This window comes from Spinacia oleracea, chromosome 1 (genome assembly GCF_020520425.1).
Source record: "Spinacia oleracea cultivar Varoflay chromosome 1, BTI_SOV_V1, whole genome shotgun sequence".
Classification (NCBI taxonomy): Eukaryota; Viridiplantae; Streptophyta; class Magnoliopsida; order Caryophyllales; family Amaranthaceae; genus Spinacia; species Spinacia oleracea.
In genome coordinates this window covers 68,649,851-68,673,437 of record NC_079487.1, presented here as the reverse complement: position 1 = coordinate 68,673,437, position 23,587 = coordinate 68,649,851, and the positions used below count along the sequence as shown (strand labels likewise).

The following is a 23,587-nucleotide window of genomic DNA, read 5'->3' as shown; positions in this document are numbered from 1 at the left end:
TGTCGATGACATCAAGTAATCTATGAAAGGAAAGTCAACGCGTCGCTATCTCATGGGTACGATCCGTATCATCCGTATATCCGACATGTGTCTATATATATGGACCTCACTTATTATGAAAGGTACGTAGTCCCAATCATTTCCCCCAACCATAATCTCACATTCTCTATAATCTCAGACTGGCATCGGAGGGGGATATCGAATCACACCTGAGAGTAGCTTACCACTGTTATCCATGCAGAATACAATCAGGAAGAAGTAGATCAGGCAAGCAATTGGACCTCTCCAACCATTCTTAATCCATACCGGAACACTAACCTTAAAAAAAGTACTAAAAGGTACATGGAAAATTATTTGTTCTAATGCGTTCTTGATTTATTTTACATATATAAAAAAACAAATAATTTGCGTTCTAATAAAGAAATGTTTAAAGATGTTGAAGAAAAGTTAACTACACTACACAAAATAATGATTGCGTTCTATAATTATTATAAGAAATCAATTATGTTACTTCGTATAATTTTTAATTTTGTTACGTGTATTGCACGAAAACTAACCTAATAACTAAATACTTGGTATAATACAGTGGATATGTTTCTATTAATTAACCTTGCACGATCACAAAGTTTAAATTTAGTGTACCATAGTGTATTCATTGATAACTACCGGAGTAATATAGTAACATCCTAAATGAGGAAAGATGTCACGTGACAAATATATTTATACTTAAAACAATAGTAAAGAAATTAACTAATCTAACTTAGAAACACATCGTATCTTTGTGTCATTAATTTACTCATTACGAACTCTAGTGATATCTCCGTGTGTAAAATAGTGGTAAGATACATTGTTTATTAGTAATGTGTCCCTTTTGAAAAGCAGGTGTTTAAAAATTAGGCAAAGGATAATACAAGCTAGTGGAACACAAGAAAACAGATCTACTTTTGGTACCCTTTTTTATAAAAATATTTGTTGAATTTACATATAATATTTGTTTTGATTTAACAAATTCCAATTTCATAAAAATGTAGGCAAAAACAAACAAAAACAATAATATTTTGCAGTGAAACCTCTTCCCTTGTTTGTTTCTCTTTAATCTTTGTCTACTATCAATTGTCCTGAAGACAGCGAAATGAAGACACCACGTGAACTCGTCGGCAAATTTACCTTTGTACGGACTAACTTATTTCGCAAATTGTAAACGGGTACGGGTACGGGTACGGGTACGACATGGTGTTGTAGGGGGAGTAAATAAAGTAGTGGTATGATAATGATCTGATCACGTAGATTGTAATGTGTAAATTATAATGTTAGAAAGAATAAAATGTTGAATAACGGTGGTTATTCGTACTTGATTTATTTCGGAATATGAAGAGCATAAAGTAGTTATTATTTACACAAACAAATGTCTTAATGCACAAAACATGTTACATGTTCTTGGAAATGACTCAACGCAGCAAATGGTCGTTAGTCTTTAGTTATGGTTGTACTACAATTGGATGATGATAGAAGTACACAAGGTGTGCAAGAGCATCTTGCACACCACCACTTATAATATGCCACCTCAATTTTAAAAGATTCCTCTATTTTGAAAATTTCAAACTGAAATTTTAATTTTGAATTTCAAATTTGTTTTAAGTTCTCAACAATCAGCAATTAATTATCTTTAATTCCCCAAAAATGCAATTAGTGGCATTCCCCATAAAGGAAACGAGTAACCAAAAAATCATCTAATATTTTGATCTTTTCATGACTAAAATGATCCCGTAAAATAGTTTTGATCCGCAATTAAAAAAAATTGGTTATTTATCCTCTTGAGAAGAATCGAACACTGGTTTGCGCAGATAGAGTAGATGTTGTAACAGCTTAGTAGTGACCATTGTAGCAAGGGGTATCAGCACGTAAGTCATTGCAAACATAAATCTTTTAATCTAATTTTACCGAGTTTGAGAATTCTACATATGATTTATGTAAAGGTGAAATGATCCTTTATAACCGTAGATAATATTATAACACATTTTATAATCGTAGATAATATTATAAGACATCTAATTTTACCGAGTTTGAGAATTCTACATATGATTTATGTAAAGGTGAAATGATCATTTATAATCGTAGATAATATTATAACACATTCATGTGTTTTATCTATCTTTTCTAATCTTGGTGGTGGGTCATAATTTTGTATTATAACAAGAAGTAAACAACTTACTGGGTAGATGTTTATGAAAATGTTAGGAGTTACACATCTATTTTACTTGAGTTTTTAGCGGCGGGTGAACCGTGACTTTTAGCGGCGGCTTTAGGGTTCATTAACTAAATTCCATCCCCAGAATTTCATCGCGCCGATGCCCAAAAACAAATTTCTCTCTTCGACGATCGCCACCTTCATTTTCCTCCTCCACAGACAATCGAAAATTGTGGTGGTGCTATTTTTTGGGCGGATTCATGGTGGTTACTTGCAATTGATAAATCCCAAATTAACGAATTTGCAATTGGAATTGGAATGTCCCAAATTTATGAATTTGCAACAAATCCCTGATTAAATAAAATCAGATTTAATAAATTAACAATTTATACTGCAACATAAAATCTATAATTGCAATTGAAGTTCAGATTAATCTTGGAAACGCAGAATCAGATTTCCTTTGTTCATGCTCAATAAAATATATAATGTATTTAGAGGATCATTTTATTGACATCTAACACAGTAGGATGTAATTGAATTCTTATCATAAAATCTATAATCATTCTTGTTGTATACTTTGTATTGTAAATATTCAGGTGCTGATACCCCTTGCCAAGATGGTCACCAAGACGCACCTTGATTATGTACCCTGCACCCGTGTTCGAATCCTTGCAACTGCGTAACACAATATTTTTTTTAATCTGAATAGATAATTATACGGGATCATTTTATTTTAGAGAAAGTCAAAAGCGAAACTGAAATAACTTATTAAAATAAATACAATAAATATATTTATGATATTGTTGTAGATGTGCTGATACCCCCTTGCCATATTGGTCACCGCAATACATTATCTTATAGAGGCCCTGTGTTCGAATCCTTGTAAATGCATAACAAAACATTTTTTTTAATCTAAATAGATAGTTATACGGGATCATTTTATCTTAGAGAAAATCAAAGAACTATTCATTGGACTACACGCCGAGTATGATAAACAAAAATTATGTACAAGGAACTATTTATTGAACTTCCGATCCTAACAGTAAAGTTTTTAAAATAATTTTCTAGAGTAAATATAAATCCAATGTTATATTTCCAATATACCTCTTTGATAATAGGGACATTAAATATTCGCGTGCTCCCGATAAAAGTAACAAGTTACCAAAAAATTGTACGGAGTAGAACAAAATTAGCTCAGTTCTCTGATTTCTTTATCACTAAAATGATCTCGTAAATGATCTGTGACAAATTCAAATAATATGTTATTTCCTTGTAAATAATCATGGTGGCAAGCAACGAGTCTTTATCACTCACTAAAATGATCCCTAAACCCTACTATAATCTGATGACATTTTAATTTTTATCTATTTAGATTCAGATGATTTCACAACAATTATTGATTTTTCATTCAATTATAACATTTGTGTACCATTATACAATTAGGTTAGCGTAAATAAAAAAATATATATAGCTTAAAACAAATCGAGGTGATTTCTAAATAATTATTTAAATATGTGTGTACCGTATAAAATTAGGTTAACATAAATAAAATATATATAACTTGATACAAATTATTGTCATACGAACATTTTCGCGTATTATTAAATATTATATTTTACTATCAATTTGGGTTTTCTTAAGATCATGACTTATATATTTTTTTAAATTTAATATTTATATTAATTATTTGTTATAACCAATGTTGATAAACAATATGGATAATAAATGTTGTGTTAGTCCCCATAAAAAAACTTTACGGCTGCACATAACATGAAAATAGGCGTGAAAAAATAACTCATACTATATATAGTTAAATGATACTTATAATTATATGTTGACGATTTTTACACTAAATTTAATAATTTCCATAAAAGGAGTTACCCAAATAACATTCGAATTCTATAAATATGATTTTTTTTTATTAAAATGATCCCATAATTGATTTGTAATATTTGCAACATAATTTTTATTTTTTTATTTTTTTATATATAGGACTTAGATTGAAATTATTTCTAAACAATTATTTAATTTTCATTCAAATTATAATATTTGTGTAACGTTATACAATTAGGTTAATGTAAATAAAATATACGGAGTATATAACTTAAAAAAAATTGAGATGATTTCTAAATAATTATTTATTTATTTGTGTACCATTATAAAATTAGGTTAGCATAAATAAAATATATATAACTTGACACAAATTATTGTCGTACGGACATTTTTCGCGTATTATTCAATATTATTCTTTACTATCATTTTGGGTTTTCTTAAGATCATGACTTATATTTTTTTTAAATGTAATATTCATATTAATTAATTGTTACAACCAATGTTGATAAACAATGGGGATAATAACTTTTGTGTTAGTCCCCATAAACAAACTTTACGGCTACACATATCACGAAGTATAGGCGGTTAAAAATAACTCATATTATTCATAATGATACTATATATAGTTCAATGATACTTATAATTATACATTGACGATTTTTACACTAAATCTAATCATTTCCATAAAAGTAACGAGTTACCCAAAATATATTCTTAATTCTATAACTATGATTTATAGTTTATTAAAATGATCCCATAAATGATTTGTTAACATTTGTAACATAATTTTTATTATTTTTTATTTTTTTATATAGGATTTAGATTGAGATGATTTCTAAACAATTATTTATTTTGATCAAAGTTTTCTGAATTTTTGGGAGTGGTATATTTTACGTAAATCTATTTTTTTTAATAGGACCACAAAATATTTAGTTTTGAACACAACAAATACAATTAACATGGTGTTGATTTTAGGAGGGGTTTGTTTTACATATAATCTCTTTTATGTAAATGATCAAAATAATCAACTTTTTACATATAACATGATTTTAGTTTCAGAGAAGGGTTTATAGTACATAGAATATGTTTTGTTTTTAAAGGATCAACTATAATTACTTTTGAACACAACAAATAAAAATTCATAATGATTTTGGTTCATCAATTGAAAGAAACGTGGGATTTTTAAAAAATAAAATCATAACCTATTGTTAAGATTCGAACACGGGTGAATGTTAGGCAAAAGCGTTGAAGTTACCACCACTATGACAAGGGGTATCAGCACGTCTACAATTGCAATACCAATTTATACGACTTATAAAAATCAATGATCCCATAAAAAGATGTCATTTTTTAAAAACATTGTTTTTGCTAGAGCCAGGATTGGAAGGCATGTTGATCGCAAATATATTGAAGTTCAAGCGGTAAAGCAATGACCATAAGTCCATGATGACAAAGGGGTATCAGCACGTTAACATTTGCAACATAAAACATTTTTATCTATATGGAGGGAGCTGAGTATGATTTTAGTTCTTTTAATCATATATATATTTTTTAAATTCTGATGGTATCAATTAACAAATCACCTCTTAGTATAATACAATAAAATAAGAAAATAACTTCATCACGAATGAATTAAGTCGTGAAATCTTTCACTTGACAAATGAATTAATTTCATCACGAGAGTCTTCACCACGTCGAATTATGAACCCAAGTTGATTCCTGATGCACAAAGGGTAATTCAGATAAATTTGTTTTATTTTTATTTTTGATGAATAAGTTCAACAAACACGAGTTTATTTTTTGACGGAGTGTTTTAATTGTGAAAATCTTGTTAATAAATGTTGCATTTGAAGAGATCGTGTTTTAATTTGTGGGATCATTACATGTATACTGAAATCGGAATACATACTGTTTATGAACTTCATTAGCTATCGTATCTTGTATAAAATTTTAGGTAGCCCACTATGATGTGCTGATACCCCCCGTTAAATTGGTTACTTGATTACCCTTACACTAGCTAAACCCGTGTTCGAACCTATGTGGTTGTTGAAAAATAATATATTTTTTCCCTATTCATATTTTTTTTTTAATTTTAATGAGTATTTTTTATACAAATTCTACAACCAAAACACATTTAGGAGTATCGTCTATACAATTTCTAGAATCAAAATGATAACTTAATCAAACAGGTTTATTGCTATACAAAAGGTTCAACATTGTAACTTCCAATTCATCATCTCCAGATTCGTAGAAGACGAATAATAGTTACATCCATTGCAATATTAAATATTTTTTTCCAGCCATTGCAATAGGTCCAGCTTTTGTCACTTTCAATTCATCATTTCCAGTACATCTCAACTGAAACACTATAATAAATATGATTGAAAATCTCTTAGTAATTTCATCAAACAGGTTATATGCATCACTAAATCCATGGAAGTTCTTTTAATGGCAGACTTTTATATGCCTCGAAAAAAAATTATAACTCATTTAGATAGTTAATGCATTCGAAAATGGCAGAAAATAGAATGAGAAATAGAAATTCAGAGGGTGGGAAAAATGAATCACATACTTTGCAGTTGCTTTAGCAATATAAACCAGAAAAAATGGCTCTTTGCAGTTCTCTTATTATTAGTGGAGGTGAAAGATGAAAATTTGAGGTGAAGAGGTGTTTGGCGCAAATATGAAAAATGGGTATTTTGGCGCAATTAAATCCCGCTCAAAGAACAGAATGGCGCAAATGGCTGAAAATATTTGCCGCCCAAAAAAATTATTTCAGAAAGCTTTTCCCTCTCTTTTTTTAGTGGAATTTGTGAGATGGCATTGTGTAATTGGTGGTGTGCAAGATACCTTTGCACACCAAGTGTATCCCTAGCCTTTTCCACTACAATTAGGGAAATTTTGCATAAATATGCATCAAAATCAGTTTTCCGTAAAAAAAAGTAGGACTAAAATACCAAAAAGAGTTGTTAAAAGTCAAATATTGAGGAGGTACTACTGAGTGTCGTGCCCCCTAAGTAGAGGACAAGCCTTAGATGCCTTAACCTGCAGGCTGCAGCACTTGAATTCTCTGTCTCAACTCTCAAGGAGTCAAGGCCCTCAACCATTTATAAGAATACGGAGTTGTAAAGAAACGGATTTAGGTACATAAAGAGATAATATACTGAGATTTGAATTTGTTGTTTTTTGGTTGAGTTTGATTTACTTGAAAACATGCACAGCCATTGGCACATGTTGATGAGAAGTGAGGAAAGTAACTTGGAGATTGTCAAAAGAAAAATATCCATATTAGCCATTTAGCCTATTAGGGGAGATTTTAGATTTTAGATTTAACACAGGGGGACATCTTAGGTTATGTTGCAATTTGCAAAGCCTTTGATAAATTGATAGATGAATTTGGGATGTTGGTAACATTCCATTTGTTGTTGTATTGGCAAATGGCAAATGGCAAATGGCAATGGCAGCACAAAGGTGCAGTAAAAATAGAAAGATTTGTCAATTTGGGCTTTAGTAACTTCCAGCGTTTGTTATTCACCGGACCCGAGTCCAGCTTCCTCAAACTGGATCTGGATCTGGATGAACACGTAGACTATGAGACTACTCGTATAGTCGTATGTAGTTGTAATCAAATGAACGCGCAGAAGAACATTTAATTTGGGTATCATGATAAATCCTAATTATGATTCCCATTGCATCAATATGAATCACAACAATCAATCCAAACATGCAAATTTGATAAACTGCCGGAACAAATTTTCATGACTTTCGTATTGGATACTCTGATCCTTAAGTTCAATATCTCAATTACAAAATATTAACTCCGAAAAGGCGAAAACCTCCCGTCTCTACACAATTTCAGATTACAACCAAAAAAACCATAGCTATATCTCAGTCAAGTACTGAGCTCGAGTTAACAGTCTTAGTACCTTCCTGATGCCCCATCCCACCATCAAAAAAAAAAAAAACCTATTCTTTGATTTTGCTGCTGCAGCGTTTGTATAATCAGGTTAGAGATTCGTCCCCCAATTTGAATCTTCACACAGGAAATCCCTGGACATTTTTAAGATACCCTAAAATAAAAATAAAAAATCCTTCTTTGAGGCCTGAGGGTGTAGCTTTCTTGCGTTTGAGATTAGAAGTTGTCAAGGTCTGAAATATACATCTAAGGTCTGCATTCATCAGTAAACTTGTCGCTTCACACAAGTATACAATAGAACTTTTCAAAGTCACTTTGGTACTCAATATGCAGTTTACCATTACCACGAGACTACTTTTTGTCCCAGTTTGGAATGTTGGCAGTAGCTTCATTCACCATACTAACAAGGGTCACCTGCCAATTACAAAAAGTGTATCTAGAATTAGAGATACTTTGATAACACACTTCAAAGTACAAAATAATCAACTAGCTACAATAGCTTTACACTTTCCGGGTGCAAAATCATAAAGTTTTCCTTTTCCAAACCCAGATTACCTAATTGTTAGGTTCAGGATCTTAAGAACAGTGCTTCACTACCAAACCACATGTTAGATTGGTAAAGAAACACGAAAGCTGTATATACAAATACTTCCAATCTGTGTTTCAGGCACTTTCAGCAAATAATACGCCTTCAAATGCCGGAGCAAAATTTTACATAAATTCTAAAACCAAGAAAATCCAATATGCGGCTAAAAGGCATCAGTTCAAAAGAACAGAAGAAATGAGGAGATCCAAAGAAGCTATGTACCCTTCAAATGATATTCTTTTCACACAAGTAATCAGCACTAACTACATAATATGACCAAATTCTCAAGTGCAAGAGAGAAAAAGGTCTAAACTCAGTGAACATTCAAGTTTCACCAAGGGAGCGAAACAGAGCTAACAAAGAAGCCGGACAAATCTACATTCACCAGTCTATTTCCACTACTTTTCTACTCCCCACCACACAAAAAAAGGAATATAAATGACTCGAACAATGTATCATTAAAATTTTCCGCCACAATTTTTCACAGACAGGATCTCTTATATCAAATAAAAGATCAATGAACGAATGATAAACTGAATATATACGGAATTAAAAGTATATGCCTTGCAAACAGAAAAGTAGAGCAGAAAAATTCTATTGCGTCATTGGTATGCAAGTGGGCTTCCTCTCATCTACCTGTTATTGGAGGGGGAAGAGGGTGGAGATTGTAAGAACCCAGCTCCGAATTTTTAAAAAGCTATCAGTTTTCATATGCAAACTGGCTAGGGACAAAAATCTGAGACAGAGATTTAACAATCTTACAGAAATGTATCCTGGATAAAATACTTGATAAATGAATGCAAGCTGAAAGATGTACAAAGGACTTAATGGCACGCAAGCAAAGTTTTCCTCTTTACGGGGAAATAAGTTAAATTGTGAAATGGTATAATTACAGCTCTTAAATAAAGGTTATCAGTTTCCATTTATGATGGCCAACTGGTTAAAAACGATTCGAATGAGTAAGTCAGACAACAAAGTTAAAGGCTCCTAAATCTTGCACAAAATCTAAAAGGCGTGTTGTTGAAGAGTAACAAATAAGAAAGTCACTAATAGCAATATATTAAAGGAAGAAAGAGAAGGTGATGACTCAAAGGTTCCAGTAGCTGTAAATCCATTTCTCTACACATTTCCACAGCTTATGGTTCACCTATGGCGTGCAAGCTTAGTCGCCGCAACCCCGAATCAGTAGTTCATATCATCATGTACAAGACATTTACAATAGAATTACCACGGAGTACTCTTCATAATTTCATGAAACGACATTTCAAAATACTTCATAAAATCATGAATGCATTGGTAAACATTCTAGCATGTTGACTAGATCATGAAACAGATATAACAAATACTTCTATATTATTACATTCATGCAAAACTTATACTTCGTACTACCTCCGTTTCGCAATAGATGCATCGTTTCTCATTTGAATACTATTCATTAACCAACTTTGACATTTATTCTTTCACATTATGTAAGAAGAATCATAGTCAAGTGGGATTTTATTAAATTCGTATCAATGTAAAGATTCTAAATATCAAGTTTTAGTAATTTTTACTTATACGCAATTAGAGATATTAATGTTCAAAGAAGCGTGCTGGAATACATGAAAAAAGAAATGATGCAAGTATTGTGAAACGGAGGTAGTATAATTAAGTCCACAAACAATAACCTTCTCATGTAAACCAAAAAAGTAGCTTGACTGAATATGTTGGTTGTTGTGGCCCACAATCCAAAGGCAATAGAAGAGTGAACCAGAAAATAGTCCCCAAAAAATAAGAAGTTAACTTACCACACTTTCAGGAACTCCTGGAGGAGGCATGGTTAGGTTTTTAGGTGGTGGTCCACGCAAGTGTGACCTTTTATCAAATCTCCACTCACCAATTTTACCATATGTAAGTTCTCCCTAACATGGTAAACATGAAGCAATTATCATCTAAGAATTTGCAATCATAGTGCAACAAGCAAAATACTAAATTTCAAACACAAATAATTGCAGTACTAGAAGAGTAAAAGTACCTTCTTGTTGTAGTCACATCCATAAGTGTAGTGAAGAATATACTTGTCTTTAGTCGTTAGATCCCATGGAGGCTGAAATAATATATTACCCCATATTAGAGAGTTTAGCAGAAACAAGGTACTCTATTGAGGAGTGTTCAAGGACAGAAAAGGGGAAGGGAGGCAAGGTGGGGAAGTAATGATGATGATATTTTACAACAAAATGACATACCTGGAGCATAAAATCCTTTTGAAGAATATGCTTCACCCCATGTAATGCAGATGCAATGGCGTATGCATACCTAAGCCAAATTTAGAGATTTCTGGTCATAACTGACTGAAACAAAGGTCAGAAACACACAAGAAACAAACTCTTTTCTAGAAAAGCCTCTTACATTTCTAACACCCATCCAAAAGTTTTATCAGTCTCTGGATCCTCTTTCATTTTCAAAGAAACATTCATCCACGTAGGTGCAATCTTCGCCAGTATTTCCTGGGCATTCAACAAGCATGTTTGTTTACTTTAAAACGAAAAAGATATATATATAAACACAAATCTTTATACAAGTTTATAAGACGAACAGACAAAAGTAAACGAAAACAACAAACTAGGGCTATTATTTTATCATTTATAAATAACAGAGAAACACATGGTTGGTTTTTCAAAAATAGTTTATAGAAAAAACTACCTTTTTTATTATTACAGGAGAATTTCCAATTGGATCAACATTTGTGACAGGCCCTCTGTCCTCGGGATAAAACTTCCTCACAATATTTTCATGGTCAGCAGGCTTAATGTAGAAAAAGGGGAAAGCCGCTGGAAGTCCTCCAAGTGCTAAATTAGGTAAAGGCCTCAAAAATATGTGATCAGGCTCAGCCATCAATATATAACTGCAAAGTAGAAAAATCTGTGCTGAATTTCATTGACATCGAATCATAATTCCAAGTCACAGAAGAAACAGAACTTACTCCTCCTTAATTGGAGCCTTTACAAGCCACTGAACAAATGCCCACGGTCTATTCAATACAATATAACCCTGAAAAGAATGAGCAAAGATGTATAAGATTGACTCACTTCAAGTACATGAAAGGAAGAGATTAACACATCAGCTCAGAGCCCAAGATGTTTTTGAATCCTTTGAAATTGGAAAGAATAACAAAGATTCACTAACGGAACACAACTTCCCAAACAGCTATTTTACATTGAGCATTGGCTATAGTTAAGACCAGCTTTACCTAATTCCCTAATAACCCCCACGAGCCGCAAACCGAAAAAAAGAATTATAACATTAAAATGGTACATTTTTGGTTTAATTTAGCAAATTAGGTAGCGAATTGCATACCCGTACCGGATCACATACTAGTGAATCAGGTAACAGTGGTTAAGATTGCATGTTCCTACTATTTACTTCCCTTTCCTCTAAAAAGTTGTTCAATTCCCTTGTTGGGAAACCAAGAGTCCCTAAGTAAGAAGAAGACTAATCTACATATAAAATCTTCCCTTTATGACATGCAACGAAGTAGCAAGAAACTAGTTTCAGGATAAAGTAGCTTGAAATAACCTTTCCCCTTCACCCAAGGGACAAAATGAAAATTGAAAAATAAAATCTTACAAGGAAGTTGTGTCTGTGTTAAAGAAAAAAGTTACTCCGGCGTATATAAAAAGCTAGTTCACACAGCACAGATACCCTTCAATAGCTAAGAAATATTAATAAAACACATTAAGAAACTTTAAAAGAGCAACATCACTATAGAACGAAACTAGACCATCTAACTAACAAGACACTGATGAACCAAGTCTTGTACCCCAACCAGCTCGAGGAATTGCGAAAATAAAAGGGCACTGACAATATCACCAATAGTAAGCTTCAACCATTCAACTTACTACTCTCCTCACTAACCCTCACCACACCCCCTCACTAACCCCCACCACACCCCCTCACCCTAACAAAAAACTCCTGCCACAACAATTTTTTCATTCTACCCTTGTCCTGATGCAAGAGCACACAAAATTGAGTCCTATCGATGGTGCGTCACAGTGCTGAATTAGATTCATAGCTCGGTTTAAAAAGTAACATACAGCACAATGCGTAACAGTTTGGTGTGAATCTACTTAACACTCAAGGTTGTTTCTTTTGCCATGTTTTCAAGCAGAGCAGAGGTAAGCTTCCTTATTGAGCTTGAATTACATGCTAGCTGGTCAAAAGTTGTTTAAGAGAACTTCTTTTTGGCGGTCAATTGCCCAAGAAGCATAGTTTGAAGAAGATAATCCATCTCTAGGATTTAGGAACTGTATTGAAGTCTTAATCAACTTAGTAAATATGTTTCTGGGGTAATCATGTAGATTTTCTTTCCTATTTCCGATTAGGGAACGTGTGAACCAAAACAAGTCATTTTTCTTTATTTCTTATAATTAATATATTAGGACGTAGGAGTATAAAGGAGTTTTATTATATCTACGTAATTTATGAATAGAGTGTAGAACAGGTGAGAAATTTCTCTCTTAATTCCTAACTTTCAAATTTCCCTATTTTTCAGTTGCTTAAGCTCGTCTAAGCTGCAGCCTTCTGCTTAATTTGGGAATACTTGTGGTTGAAGATTTATCATAGACGACGTATAAACCTGAATACCGTTTGTATGGCCATTAAAATTCAAAACCCCAACTTTCACCTATAAAACTCGAAAAGTACAATCCGACACTCTGATTTTCATCCTCAACAAACCCATCTAAGGATTTTCTCAAATGTCGAGTACATAGTTCCCTGCTAAACAATCATACAGACAATTTTAAGTGTACATATAAATCCGACACTGACGGAACCTTCAGGTGATGTAATATTTTAGCAACGCCAAATCTCAATAAAGATTGATGCATGTCAAAAATCCTCCACTGCCTCCCTCCAAGTAACAAATATTTGCAATTCAAGATTCTTTGTTAAATTAAAACAAACAAGAATAAGGGCTTGATTAATCAATATAATGATACTACAGAAATATATACATTCTTTGGCCAGTAACAAGCTAATACAGACATAGGAGCATATGACTAAATTACCTTGCACCAAATAATTGATGGGATCACTCCATAGGATGGCTTTTTAAGCGCCACATCATGGGAAAAAATCAAAAAGCATAGATAACCCAAACCCAAAATCAAACAACTCATCAAACTAAGCAGAAGGCACTAGATACCCATCAAACTAGCACAAAAATCCAACGTTTATATTTATCCATAAGGTACAAGAAAGTCTATAAACTGATTATAGAAACATCATTAGCAGAACGGGATTCTCCAAGTTCACAGAAGTGACAGAACTACTGAAAACAACAATTTATCTTCTGCCGCAAAAATCTAAACTTAAAGGAATTCAAAGAAAATACCACCATAACCAGTTTCTCCCAGGAAAAAAAGAAGTCCGAAAATTCAGTCGCATTTAACAAATTTTTGTTGGTAGAACCGCGTGTACATTCCCATAATGGTGGTGTTTTTCCAAAATCAAACGGAGCGAGTGATTGAATAAAGGTTAAGGAGAAGGGTGAAGATTTAGGAGAACCAATTTGGGTTTATGCGAGGAAGATAAACTATGGAGGTCATTCATCTTATGAGACAACTATTGGAAAACTATCGGGATTAGAAGAAAGATTTACTTATGGTTTTCATTGATTTGGAGAAAGCATATGGTAAGTGCGGAGGGAAGTACTTTGGAGGACTTTAACAAGGAAAGAAATTTCGCAAAAGTAGATTGAAATCATAAAGGACATGTATGAGGGAGCTAGCATGAGTGTGCGGACCAATGTTGAAAAGATAAAGGAGTCCCCCATCACGATTGGAGATTTGGAGTACATCAAGGTTCTGCACTTAGCCCTTTTTCCTTTACCATAGTAATGGACGGATTGGCGAGTTCAACTCAAGACAATATACCAAAGTGCATGTTGTTTGCATATGATATTGTGTTGGTCGACGAAGCAAAATAATGTAGAGAAAGTAAGTTGGAATTATGGAGATATACTTTGAAATCTCGTGGCTTTAAGTTAAGCCGAAGTAAGAATAGAATATTCGGAATGATTCGTGCCACGTTTCACGAGCAAAATGGAAATCCTCTCCCGAATGGCGATGATTCGCACGTTAAGGTCCCCTACTAACCTGCACCATTTTTCTCACCATGGCTAGAAAGAAGAAGATTTAGCAGCTCGGAGTAGGTGGTTCTAATGGATGGTCTCCTCCTTGACCTTCGAAACAACCCACTCGCCCAATGAATCAGTATCAAAAGAGAAATCAAATACTCAGCTCCACCATTGACGACTCATTACCTCTAGCTGCGTTAACACCTACTCCGCGCCATCCAAAGGACGCCATCGCCGGAATTAATGGAGGTCATTGGTGCAGAAACTTATTCGTCCCAGTATCCCACGGACTCCTTCAATGGTGAACTTACTTACTGATGTGCTCGAATCGGGAAAATCTGGGGGAAGTACGAAGGATAGAGTTCATACGATTATGAAAGGGATCAATGAGATGTTGCGAACCACCCCATGGGTATGCGCATATGTTATTTCCCCAGAAGCAGAGCAACCAGCTACAAGACAGGCACATTTGTAGAAGATTGAATATGGAGGGCAATGGAGGGAACTCATAGGCAAGTGTTGTAAGGGGTAACCAACTTACAGCCAAAGGTAATCCACTAACCTTCATAGCTCATGTTGTGAATGATGGTAAAACTGTTGCTCACCTTGATAAGCTATAAGTTGATAAACAGTCGACTACTTAGATCAATGTTATTGTTAGGTATTGTCGTGGGTGCAGTAATGAGATTTTTTGATAGAGAGTTGAACCAAATAAGTAGACCTCAGATATACCTCCATGACGAGGGTTTCTTTGTTATTAAGTTTGCTACACAGGAGGATAGAAATTGTATTCTCTCCGAAGGTCCACATTCTTTCAATAGGAGGCCTATGATCATCAAATCATAGGCTCCTTATTTCAATTTCCATGAGGAGACATTGAGAATTGTACCACTATGGGTGAAACTACCCAATCTCCATTTGAAGTGTTGGGGAGTTGATTCTCTTAGCAGAATTGGGAGCTCATTCAAGATCCTAGTGGTGCTGTTGTGAATCAGAAAGTGCTCTATGATTGGCTACCACCTTTCTGTAATAAATGCAAAGTGGTTGGTCATGATTGCAATAGAGGAAGTCAAGCGAACACCGATTCCAACGTGTAGCAATATGCCAAACCTGTGAAGAAATAGGTTCCCAAAGTAGTTCAAAATCAAGGAACACTTTCTGTTAGAACGAAGTTCAAAATCACCAGGAAGCTCCTGTTTCTAAGGAAAGTGATGTACCACAACACCAACAAAGAAGGAGGGATGGCAGATGGGTGGAGGGTGATTACAAGAAGGAAAGTGAATAACACCATTGGTTTCACCTACGTCTGCAGAACTGAATCAACCTATTGGGCTTGGGTGAATGCTAGCTACACAGGGGTGATTGATGATGGTGGAGATGGGGGAGGTGGTGGGGAGTACCCTTATCACATTCCATGAATTTCTGTAGGTGGACTTGAGGGGTCTGAATGACCTACTAAAGTGGGTGAGGTGAGGAAGTTCATAAGTAATAATAAAGTTAGTGTAATGGCTTTGCTTGAGACTAAAGTTAAAAGTAGGAACAGTAGTAGGCTGATGAAGAAGTTTGGCACCGTCTGGTCATGGCAGATAACTATGGGTTCTCTCCTAGGGGCAGGATTTGGCTTGGGTTGGCAGTGTAGTGATATCACACTTCAGGCTCTTCACACAACAGAGTACCTGATCCACTGTCTTATTCAATTCAAGAAACTTATTTTACAGTGGTGTATGGTTTGCACACTGTTGAAACAAGGAGACCAACGTGGAGATATTTGGAAGCTCTTGCTGCTTTTATGACAGACCCTTGGTGTATTATAGGGGATTTTAATTCTATCCTTTATGCTGGGGATAGAATTAATGGTAACCCTGTTGCTGGAGTGGAGACTAAAGATTTTGAGCATCTCTTGGATTTTACTGATCTGGTTGAGCTTAAATCAGTTCAGAATTGAAAGATGTTTTGGGAATGCTTGTTCGCACAACAGATTCACTTCTTCTGTGGTTGAATATCTGTCTTCAGGGCTATCTGATCACTCTCCTCTAGTGATTAGAGGTGACATTCAAATCAGACAAGGTGGTAGGCCTTTTAAATTTTTCAACTACATGGCTGAGCATCAAGACTTTGGGCAAGTAGTCAGAGAAGGGTGGAACACTACAGTGAAAGAGCATGCCATGTTTGAGTTGTGGGAAAATTTGAAGTATGTTAAAATTGGGCTGAAAAAGCTGCAAAGTAGGGAATTTGCCAAGTTGGAGAGGAAAGAATTGATAATATCAGAAGTGAGTTAGATGATATTTAGAAGAATCTTGTTTCTAGGTGTACTAACTTGGATCTTCAACACACGGCAAAAGAAACCATCAATTCTCTCATGAAGTTCCTAGCTATACAAGAAAGTGCCTACAAACAGAAAGCTAGGATTCAGTGGCTTCAACTAGGAGACTCAAACACTAAATTCTTCTTTACTGCTATGAAAGAGAGATACTCTAGAAATAGCATAGACATTTTATTTGACTCAACTGGGAAAAAGCTGACTACTGGTGAGATTGCAGATGAAATTAGCAAATTTTATAAGGCCCTCATGGGGACAACTGCTCCCACATTGAGGGGTGTTGTAGTAAGGAGGAGTCCCCAGCTGTCTAATGCTCAGAATTTGATTCAACCAGTTACTATACAAGAGATTGATGTTGCTCTTAATGGTATTGACACCAAAAAGCTCCTGAGTTAGATGGTCTTATTAGCTTCTTATTTCAGGAAGCTTGGCAGGTTATCAAAGCAGATGTGTACCAGGCAATTCTGGAACTTTTTGATTCAGGGAAATAATTTCCCTGTGGTTCCATTGGTTCCCAAAGTATAGAATGCATCAAAAGTCACAGACCCATAGCTTGTTGCACTGTGGTCTACAAGTTGATTTCTAAATCCTCACTTCCAGGATGCAATCAGTGGTGGGAAGTGTCATCAATGACTCACAGAGGTCTATTTCTGGTAATATTCTCTTGGCCTCCGAACTGATAAAAGGTTATAGCAGGAAGCACATTTCCCAATGTGCATGATCAAGATTGATCTAAGGAAGGCCTATGACTCTTTGGAGTGGCCCTTTCTCAAAACATTGTTGCAAGAGTTGGGGTTCCCTAGTAAATTTGTTGGTTGGATTATGGAGTGCCTCAGTAGTATCTCCTATTCTATCATGCTGAATGGATACCTTACTGTTCTCATTCAAGCAAAGAAAGGTCTCAGGCAAGGGGACCCTATGTCCCCTTTCCTTTTTGCTTTGGGTAGGGAGTATCTCTGAAGGTGCTTGCAAACCTGGATTCAACTTTCACCCCAGATGCAAGAAACTAAACATCATACACATGATGTTTGCAGATGACTTGTTGATGTTTTCAAGACTCAAGACCATTTTTAATGCATTTTCCAAATTTTCTGAAGCTTCTAGTTGGGCTGCTAATTTGGACAAAAGTATTATTTATATGGCTGTTGTTACTGAAAATGAGGAGCAGGTTATCAGAACAGGTCTAGGTATGATTAAGGGTTCATTTCCCTTAAATGCTTAGGTGTGCCTCTCACGACCAGGAAGCTGAGATACTGTTAAATAAGGGCCTGGACCGCACCAAAATAAGGGCCTGGACCGCACCCGTCATTGACAGAGAGAGAATCCACTTAACAAGATCGTAGGAGGTTCCACCTTAAAACCATATGTCAATAAGGGGAGTATCCCCTTAGGGAGTACCCCTTAGGCTTATTAAGTGATTAACTCTCTCATCTTTTATCAATGTGGGACACTCACATGTGTTCTTTGGGAAAGCTTGCTTCAACAGATACGTAGACTGCAATACGTAGACTGCACAGAGTGAGAACATGGTCTACTAAACTTTTGTCTTATGCTGGAAGGCTACAACTAGTGAGATCAGTTCTCTTTGGTATGCAGTTGTATTGGTGCCACATCTTTATTATGCCTAAAATAGTGATAAGGGAGATTCATAATATTTCCAGAAACTTTCTTTGGATTGGTGGGGTGCATGCTCCAAAAAAAATCTCTTGTTTCTTGGGGAAAAATATGTCTCCCTAAGAGTTGTGGTGGGTGGTACCTGAAGGACATGACAGTATGGAACAAAGTTGCAGTGTTGAAGCTCTTTCTTTGAAAGATGACAGGTTGTGGGTGAAGTGGATCCACATGTATTATGTGAAAAACATGAGTTTCTAGACCATGGATGTGCCTCGTCTTACTTGGTCCCTCAAGAAAATTTGGGGTGGAAGAGAAGTTTTCAGCTCAATTTGTTGTTCACAATGGAAAATGCAGTATCATGATGTATAAGTATTTGAGAAGTGATCAAGAAAATGTGGAGTGAAAGAGGCTTATTTGTAACAACAAGGCAAGCCCAAAGAGTAAGAGTATCTTCATTCTGTGGCTAGCTGTTTAGAACAGATTGGCTACTAAAGACAGGTTGTTGAGTTGGAACATTGCCCTAGATGGAACTTGTAGCTTTTGTCGGCAGGAACCAGAAATAACTTCCCATTTGTTCTTTTAATGGCCATTTCTCTGGTGAATCTGGCCATTTGTTCTTTTAATGGCCATTTCTCCGGTTAACCAGGAAGAAGGGCTCCTTCATTGAAGAGGTTAGGTGGGCTTCAAAAAGATACATAAGCAAGAAAGCAGTTGACAAGGTCACCGAAACAATACACAATATATGGCATTGGGAGAAATATGAAGATCTTCATCAATAAGATAGATACTTGTAATATTGTATTTTTTGTTTAATTATGCTTGTACAAGTGATGATAAGATGAGATCTCACATAGCCTAGTTGGGCTTGTTTTTCTTCCTCTTCCTGTGACAAGTGAGGGAGTTTCTTCAAACTTTAGGGGTCATGTAGCCTTGTTAGTTTTCTATAAAACTCCTACTTTGGTAATAATATATTTTAGGGTAAATTGCTTTTACCACCTAAAAAAATTGATAAATTGTTTTTTACCACCTAAAAAAATTAAAAATTGTCTTTTACCACCTAAAAAAAAAGATTTTTACCACCTCTTAACCGGAAAGATGGACGGAAACCTTATGCAGACCCATTTCAACGACTAAATTTTTTATTTCCTTCTCTTCTCCCACGATTTTTATGTACATAAGCTACCATTTTCCTTTACTTCCCATTAATTCACATAATCTTTTCGTCCATCTTGTAGTAAAGAGGTGGTAAACGACAATTTTTATTTTATTTTAAGGTGGTAAAAAATAATATTATTTTTTTAGTCGACAAATAACAATTTGTCAATTTTTTTTAGGAGGTAAAAAACAATTTAACCTATATTTTATTTGCAAAAAAAAAATTGAATTTACATTTAGCGGTAATAGAAGCAGAGAGGCGGGGACAATCACCTTGGATAGGAGGACTCGTTGAAGGTTTAGATTTCTTTCGCTACCTAGGATCTATTATCCAAGGATGGGGAGTTAAATGGAGATGTCGCCCATAGAATTAAATCAGGTTGGTTGAAGTGGAAGCAATGGAGGATCTTCCTTTTTTCCTAGGTGGATTGGGCCCGGCCCTTCGGGCGGAAAATTCTGTAGCGGACCTTCCTTTTTCCCTGAGTGGGCCCGACCCCTCGGGCGGAAAATTACGTAGTGCAGTTTTAGTTACCCTCCCCTAAAATTTGTGTATAATTGCATAAATTCCATATTACATTAGTTGATTTTTCTACCAATCCCCCTAGTAGAACTGTTTAAGATCCACCATTGAGTGGAAGAGTGCTTCGGGGATTTTATGTGATCCAAGCATGCCCAATAGATTGAAGGTGAAATTCTCGTTGAAGGTGAAATTCTCGACAATTAGACCTGCACTGCTATATGGTATGGAATGTTAGGACTGTGAAGCAATGTCACATTCATAAGATGAATGTGGCAGAGAAGTGTGTTTTACGTTGGATGTGAGACCATACAAGAAAGGATCATTTGAGGAATGAGGTGATGAGGAAGAAAACGAGGGTTACGCCGGTTAGATCAAGATGATGGATAATCGACTAAAGTAGTGTGCCATATTAAAGGGAGGACAAATGATGCGTCAGTTAGAAGGATAGAAAAGTGGAAAACGGGTGGAATAGTGAGGGGCAGCGGAAGACCAAAACAAACATGGAAGAGAGTGTCCGTGACTTTTTAGAGTGATGTGAGTTTATTGGGGATTGAGGAAAGTATGGCGTTAGATAAGGGAATGGAGGTAGATAATATATGTCGACGACTCAATACGACTTCTTCTCCATCTCTCTTTTTAATATTTCTTTGCAAATTTTTTCCTTTTTACGGTTCATGTTAGCCGACCCCAATCATTTTGGGACTAAGGCTTGGTTGTTGTTGTTGTTCAATTTATATTGTATAGCCCTCTCCTTCCGTAATGCATTATCCACAACATGTTCTCTGAAGTTTAAATGTTCTATCTTTTCCAAAAAATTGGGAATGGAAAATAGCATCGTTTCAGGGGGAATGTTTACAGTGGCCAAGATATGCACAAACAGTAAATGGTACATAGGAAGTAACAAGAAAAAGATGCAAATGTGCCTGAAGAGCGGAAGAAGATAAGGATTACAAAACCAACTAGCCTACATAAATGATACAGGAAGTACTTCAAAAGTTAGTTTAACCACCACCTAGTCCTAGTAAAAAAATATGGAATAAAGCAAATAAGATATGAGCAAAAGAAACAGATTGGTACGAGTACAAAATAAACACTTACCCGATCTATACCAGCAGGAAGAGGGTCAACGACAAATGTTGGTATCTCCTCCATCAAGTCATCAGACCTCCCAGAATGCAGAATTCTGGTAAATCCTCCAAAATCAGATCCAGGCAACTCTTTCTGCTTCTTGTACCAGTAGTACATTATTCGACATTGCCATTTGCTGTAAGGCGCATCAGTTGCAGTCAAAGCAACATGGAAGGGTTCTCTACCCCCTTTTAATCTCTTCAAATGCTCAGGAATCTCAATTATAGGATCAGTCAACATTTCAATTCCTCCATCATTCCGAACCCATAAGTTTAATCTTCTATTGTGGATTACCAAAGTTATCAAATTATATGTTGCAAAGAAAAACCCCAAAACCAAAAGAATCAACAGTAAAGGCGAAGCTCGTCCCATGTTCTTTCTCTCAATCATAATCAATTAATCAAGATACTAAATCCTATAGCCTTAAATCACTCAAAATTCAAACAACCCACTTCACCATGCACCTAATTCAACCAATTTCAAACTAGAATTACCAAATAAATTCCAGTACATTTCTCAATCTTCCCACTTCAGGCTACAATTTGACCACGAAATTGGAAATTATCTTGATATTACTACAATAATCGAATAATCATTAGAACTACACCACTTCAATTCATCCTTCAATAATCCATCTGCACAAAACAATTCACAAACACATTCTTACAAAATAATCAGAATTCAAATCATGGGTACAACAGAAATCAAAATTCAAACATAAATCAATTAAATCTACAAATAAAGATTCAAAATTTGACTGACCCCATGTAAGAATTAAAAGTCAAAATGAAAAACAAATTGGTGAAAAAAGAACATTTATTTTAATCAAAAGAATGAAAGGGATTGGAGTTAATTATAATTAAGTAAGAATTAAAAACAAATTAATGACAGATAAGCAAGAATTAAAAGTGATACTAGGTAAGATAAGATCAAATGATCTGGGTGCATGAAAACGTATAAACGAAGTTATTAAAAAAAATGAGGGAGAAAGTGCGTTACATGCAATCACTGACCTGGACTGTGCGCCGGCAAAAGAGAGGAGAGAGATCCGAATGCGGGTTTTCGGATCCGGGTATTGTGAGGAAGATGATGAAAAAATAAATGTGGAAAGTTTATGATTCCATTCGTATAGAGTGCAAGTTTCTCTGTTTTACAGAGAATGAAGAAGACTTTTAGTTTTTTTTTTTTATGTTTTCTGGCAGATGTGTAGAAAGAAGTGTCAGATTGATTTTTCAACAGTTTTGAGAGGGGTAATTAGTCAAGTCAACTCCTTCATTAGGGATTTCAGTGGGGCGGGTTTCGTGGGAGATCCGCTCCGTATTCGCCCCAAATAAGCGGGGATGGAGGTAGGTTTGGCGGATGATGGAGCGGGGATGGGTATAAAAATCGTACCCGCCATGGGTGATTGGGCGGGTGTGGATTTTGTTTTGAACCCGCCCCATCCCCGCCCGCCCCGCCCCATCCATATACGCCCCATCCCCACTCGCCCCGATTCATACTTGCCGTGGATGATGGAGTGAGTGTGGATTTATTTGTATGTCTAGGTGATAATTTATGTTTTTTGTTTGGATTTTTTTTTTTATTATGACGGGTATTTTTTTTTATTATATATGTTACTTTAGTCATAAGGTATTTTTTTTCCTAAAGTTAACTTTCATTACTCCGTATATATGGCAAATGTTTGCTAAATAAGAAAAATTAGGTGGGTACGGAGCGGGGATAAGAATGGGAGGGATACCCAGTTGGGTGGTGGGGCGGGGATGAATTTTAGTGTATCCCCGTTGGGGCAGGGATCGATGGGAATGAATTTTGTACCCGGCATGGGTGATGGCCTGATGGGGCGGGAATGGAGATTCAAATTTTAGGTGAGGATGGGGATGGAGGGACCTACATCCGCATCCGCCCCGCCCCGCCCCATTGACATCCCTATCCTTCATCTTCCCGGTTCCAGTTTTGAAAGCATTCTAGTTTTACTCTCTCCGTATTTTAAAAGGAGATACATTTTGACCAGCACATAGTTTTAATAGAGTGAGTTGAATTTATTAAAATAAAAGGTAGGGAGTGAATTATTTATTATAGTAAAAAAATGTTGGGATCACAAGAAAGAGGGAAATATTAATATAATGGAAGTGGGGACCAAAACATGTCAAAAAAAGAAAGGTTATCTCTTTTTAAAATACAGTCGTTTAAGGAAATCGTATCTTTTTTT

At 35.3% G+C, this 23,587-nt stretch overlaps 1 protein-coding gene across 2 annotated transcripts; it reads right to left on the bottom strand.

The window, feature by feature from the left end:
- Positions 1 to 7,734: 7,734 nt before the first annotated feature.
- On the bottom strand, positions 7,735 to 22,594 carry LOC110789793 (hydroxyproline O-arabinosyltransferase RDN2). 2 transcript variants are annotated; one of them, XM_021994496.2, is made up of 9 exons: positions 22,378 to 22,594; positions 21,349 to 22,013; positions 11,486 to 11,553; positions 11,206 to 11,407; positions 10,912 to 11,009; positions 10,749 to 10,818; positions 10,538 to 10,609; positions 10,311 to 10,424; positions 7,735 to 8,351 (listed from the first exon to the last, which is right to left on the bottom strand). In XM_021994496.2, the coding sequence occupies exons 2-9, from the start codon at positions 21,766 to 21,768 to the stop codon at positions 8,289 to 8,291; spliced, it is 1,107 nt and encodes a 368-aa protein (XP_021850188.1). In that variant the 5' UTR covers positions 21,769 to 22,013; positions 22,378 to 22,594; the 3' UTR covers positions 7,735 to 8,288. The 2 variants fall into 2 exon arrangements, with proteins under 2 accessions (XP_021850188.1, XP_021850187.1); XM_021994495.2 differs by having other exon boundaries at positions 22,392 to 22,594.
- Positions 22,595 to 23,587: the final 993 nt, after the last annotated feature.

Coding starts and splice junctions, on each gene's coding strand:
- LOC110789793 (XM_021994496.2), bottom strand. CDS start 21,768: ATGATTGAGAGAAAGAACATGGGACGAGCTTCGCCTTTACTGTTGATT. Junction 11,010..11,205: donor CTCCTGTAATAATAAAAAAG/GTAGTTTTTTCT, acceptor TTGAATGCCCAG/GAAATACTGGCGAAGATTGC. Junction 10,425..10,537: donor GATGTGACTACAACAAGAAG/GTACTTTTACTC, acceptor TTACCATGTTAG/GGAGAACTTACATATGGTAA.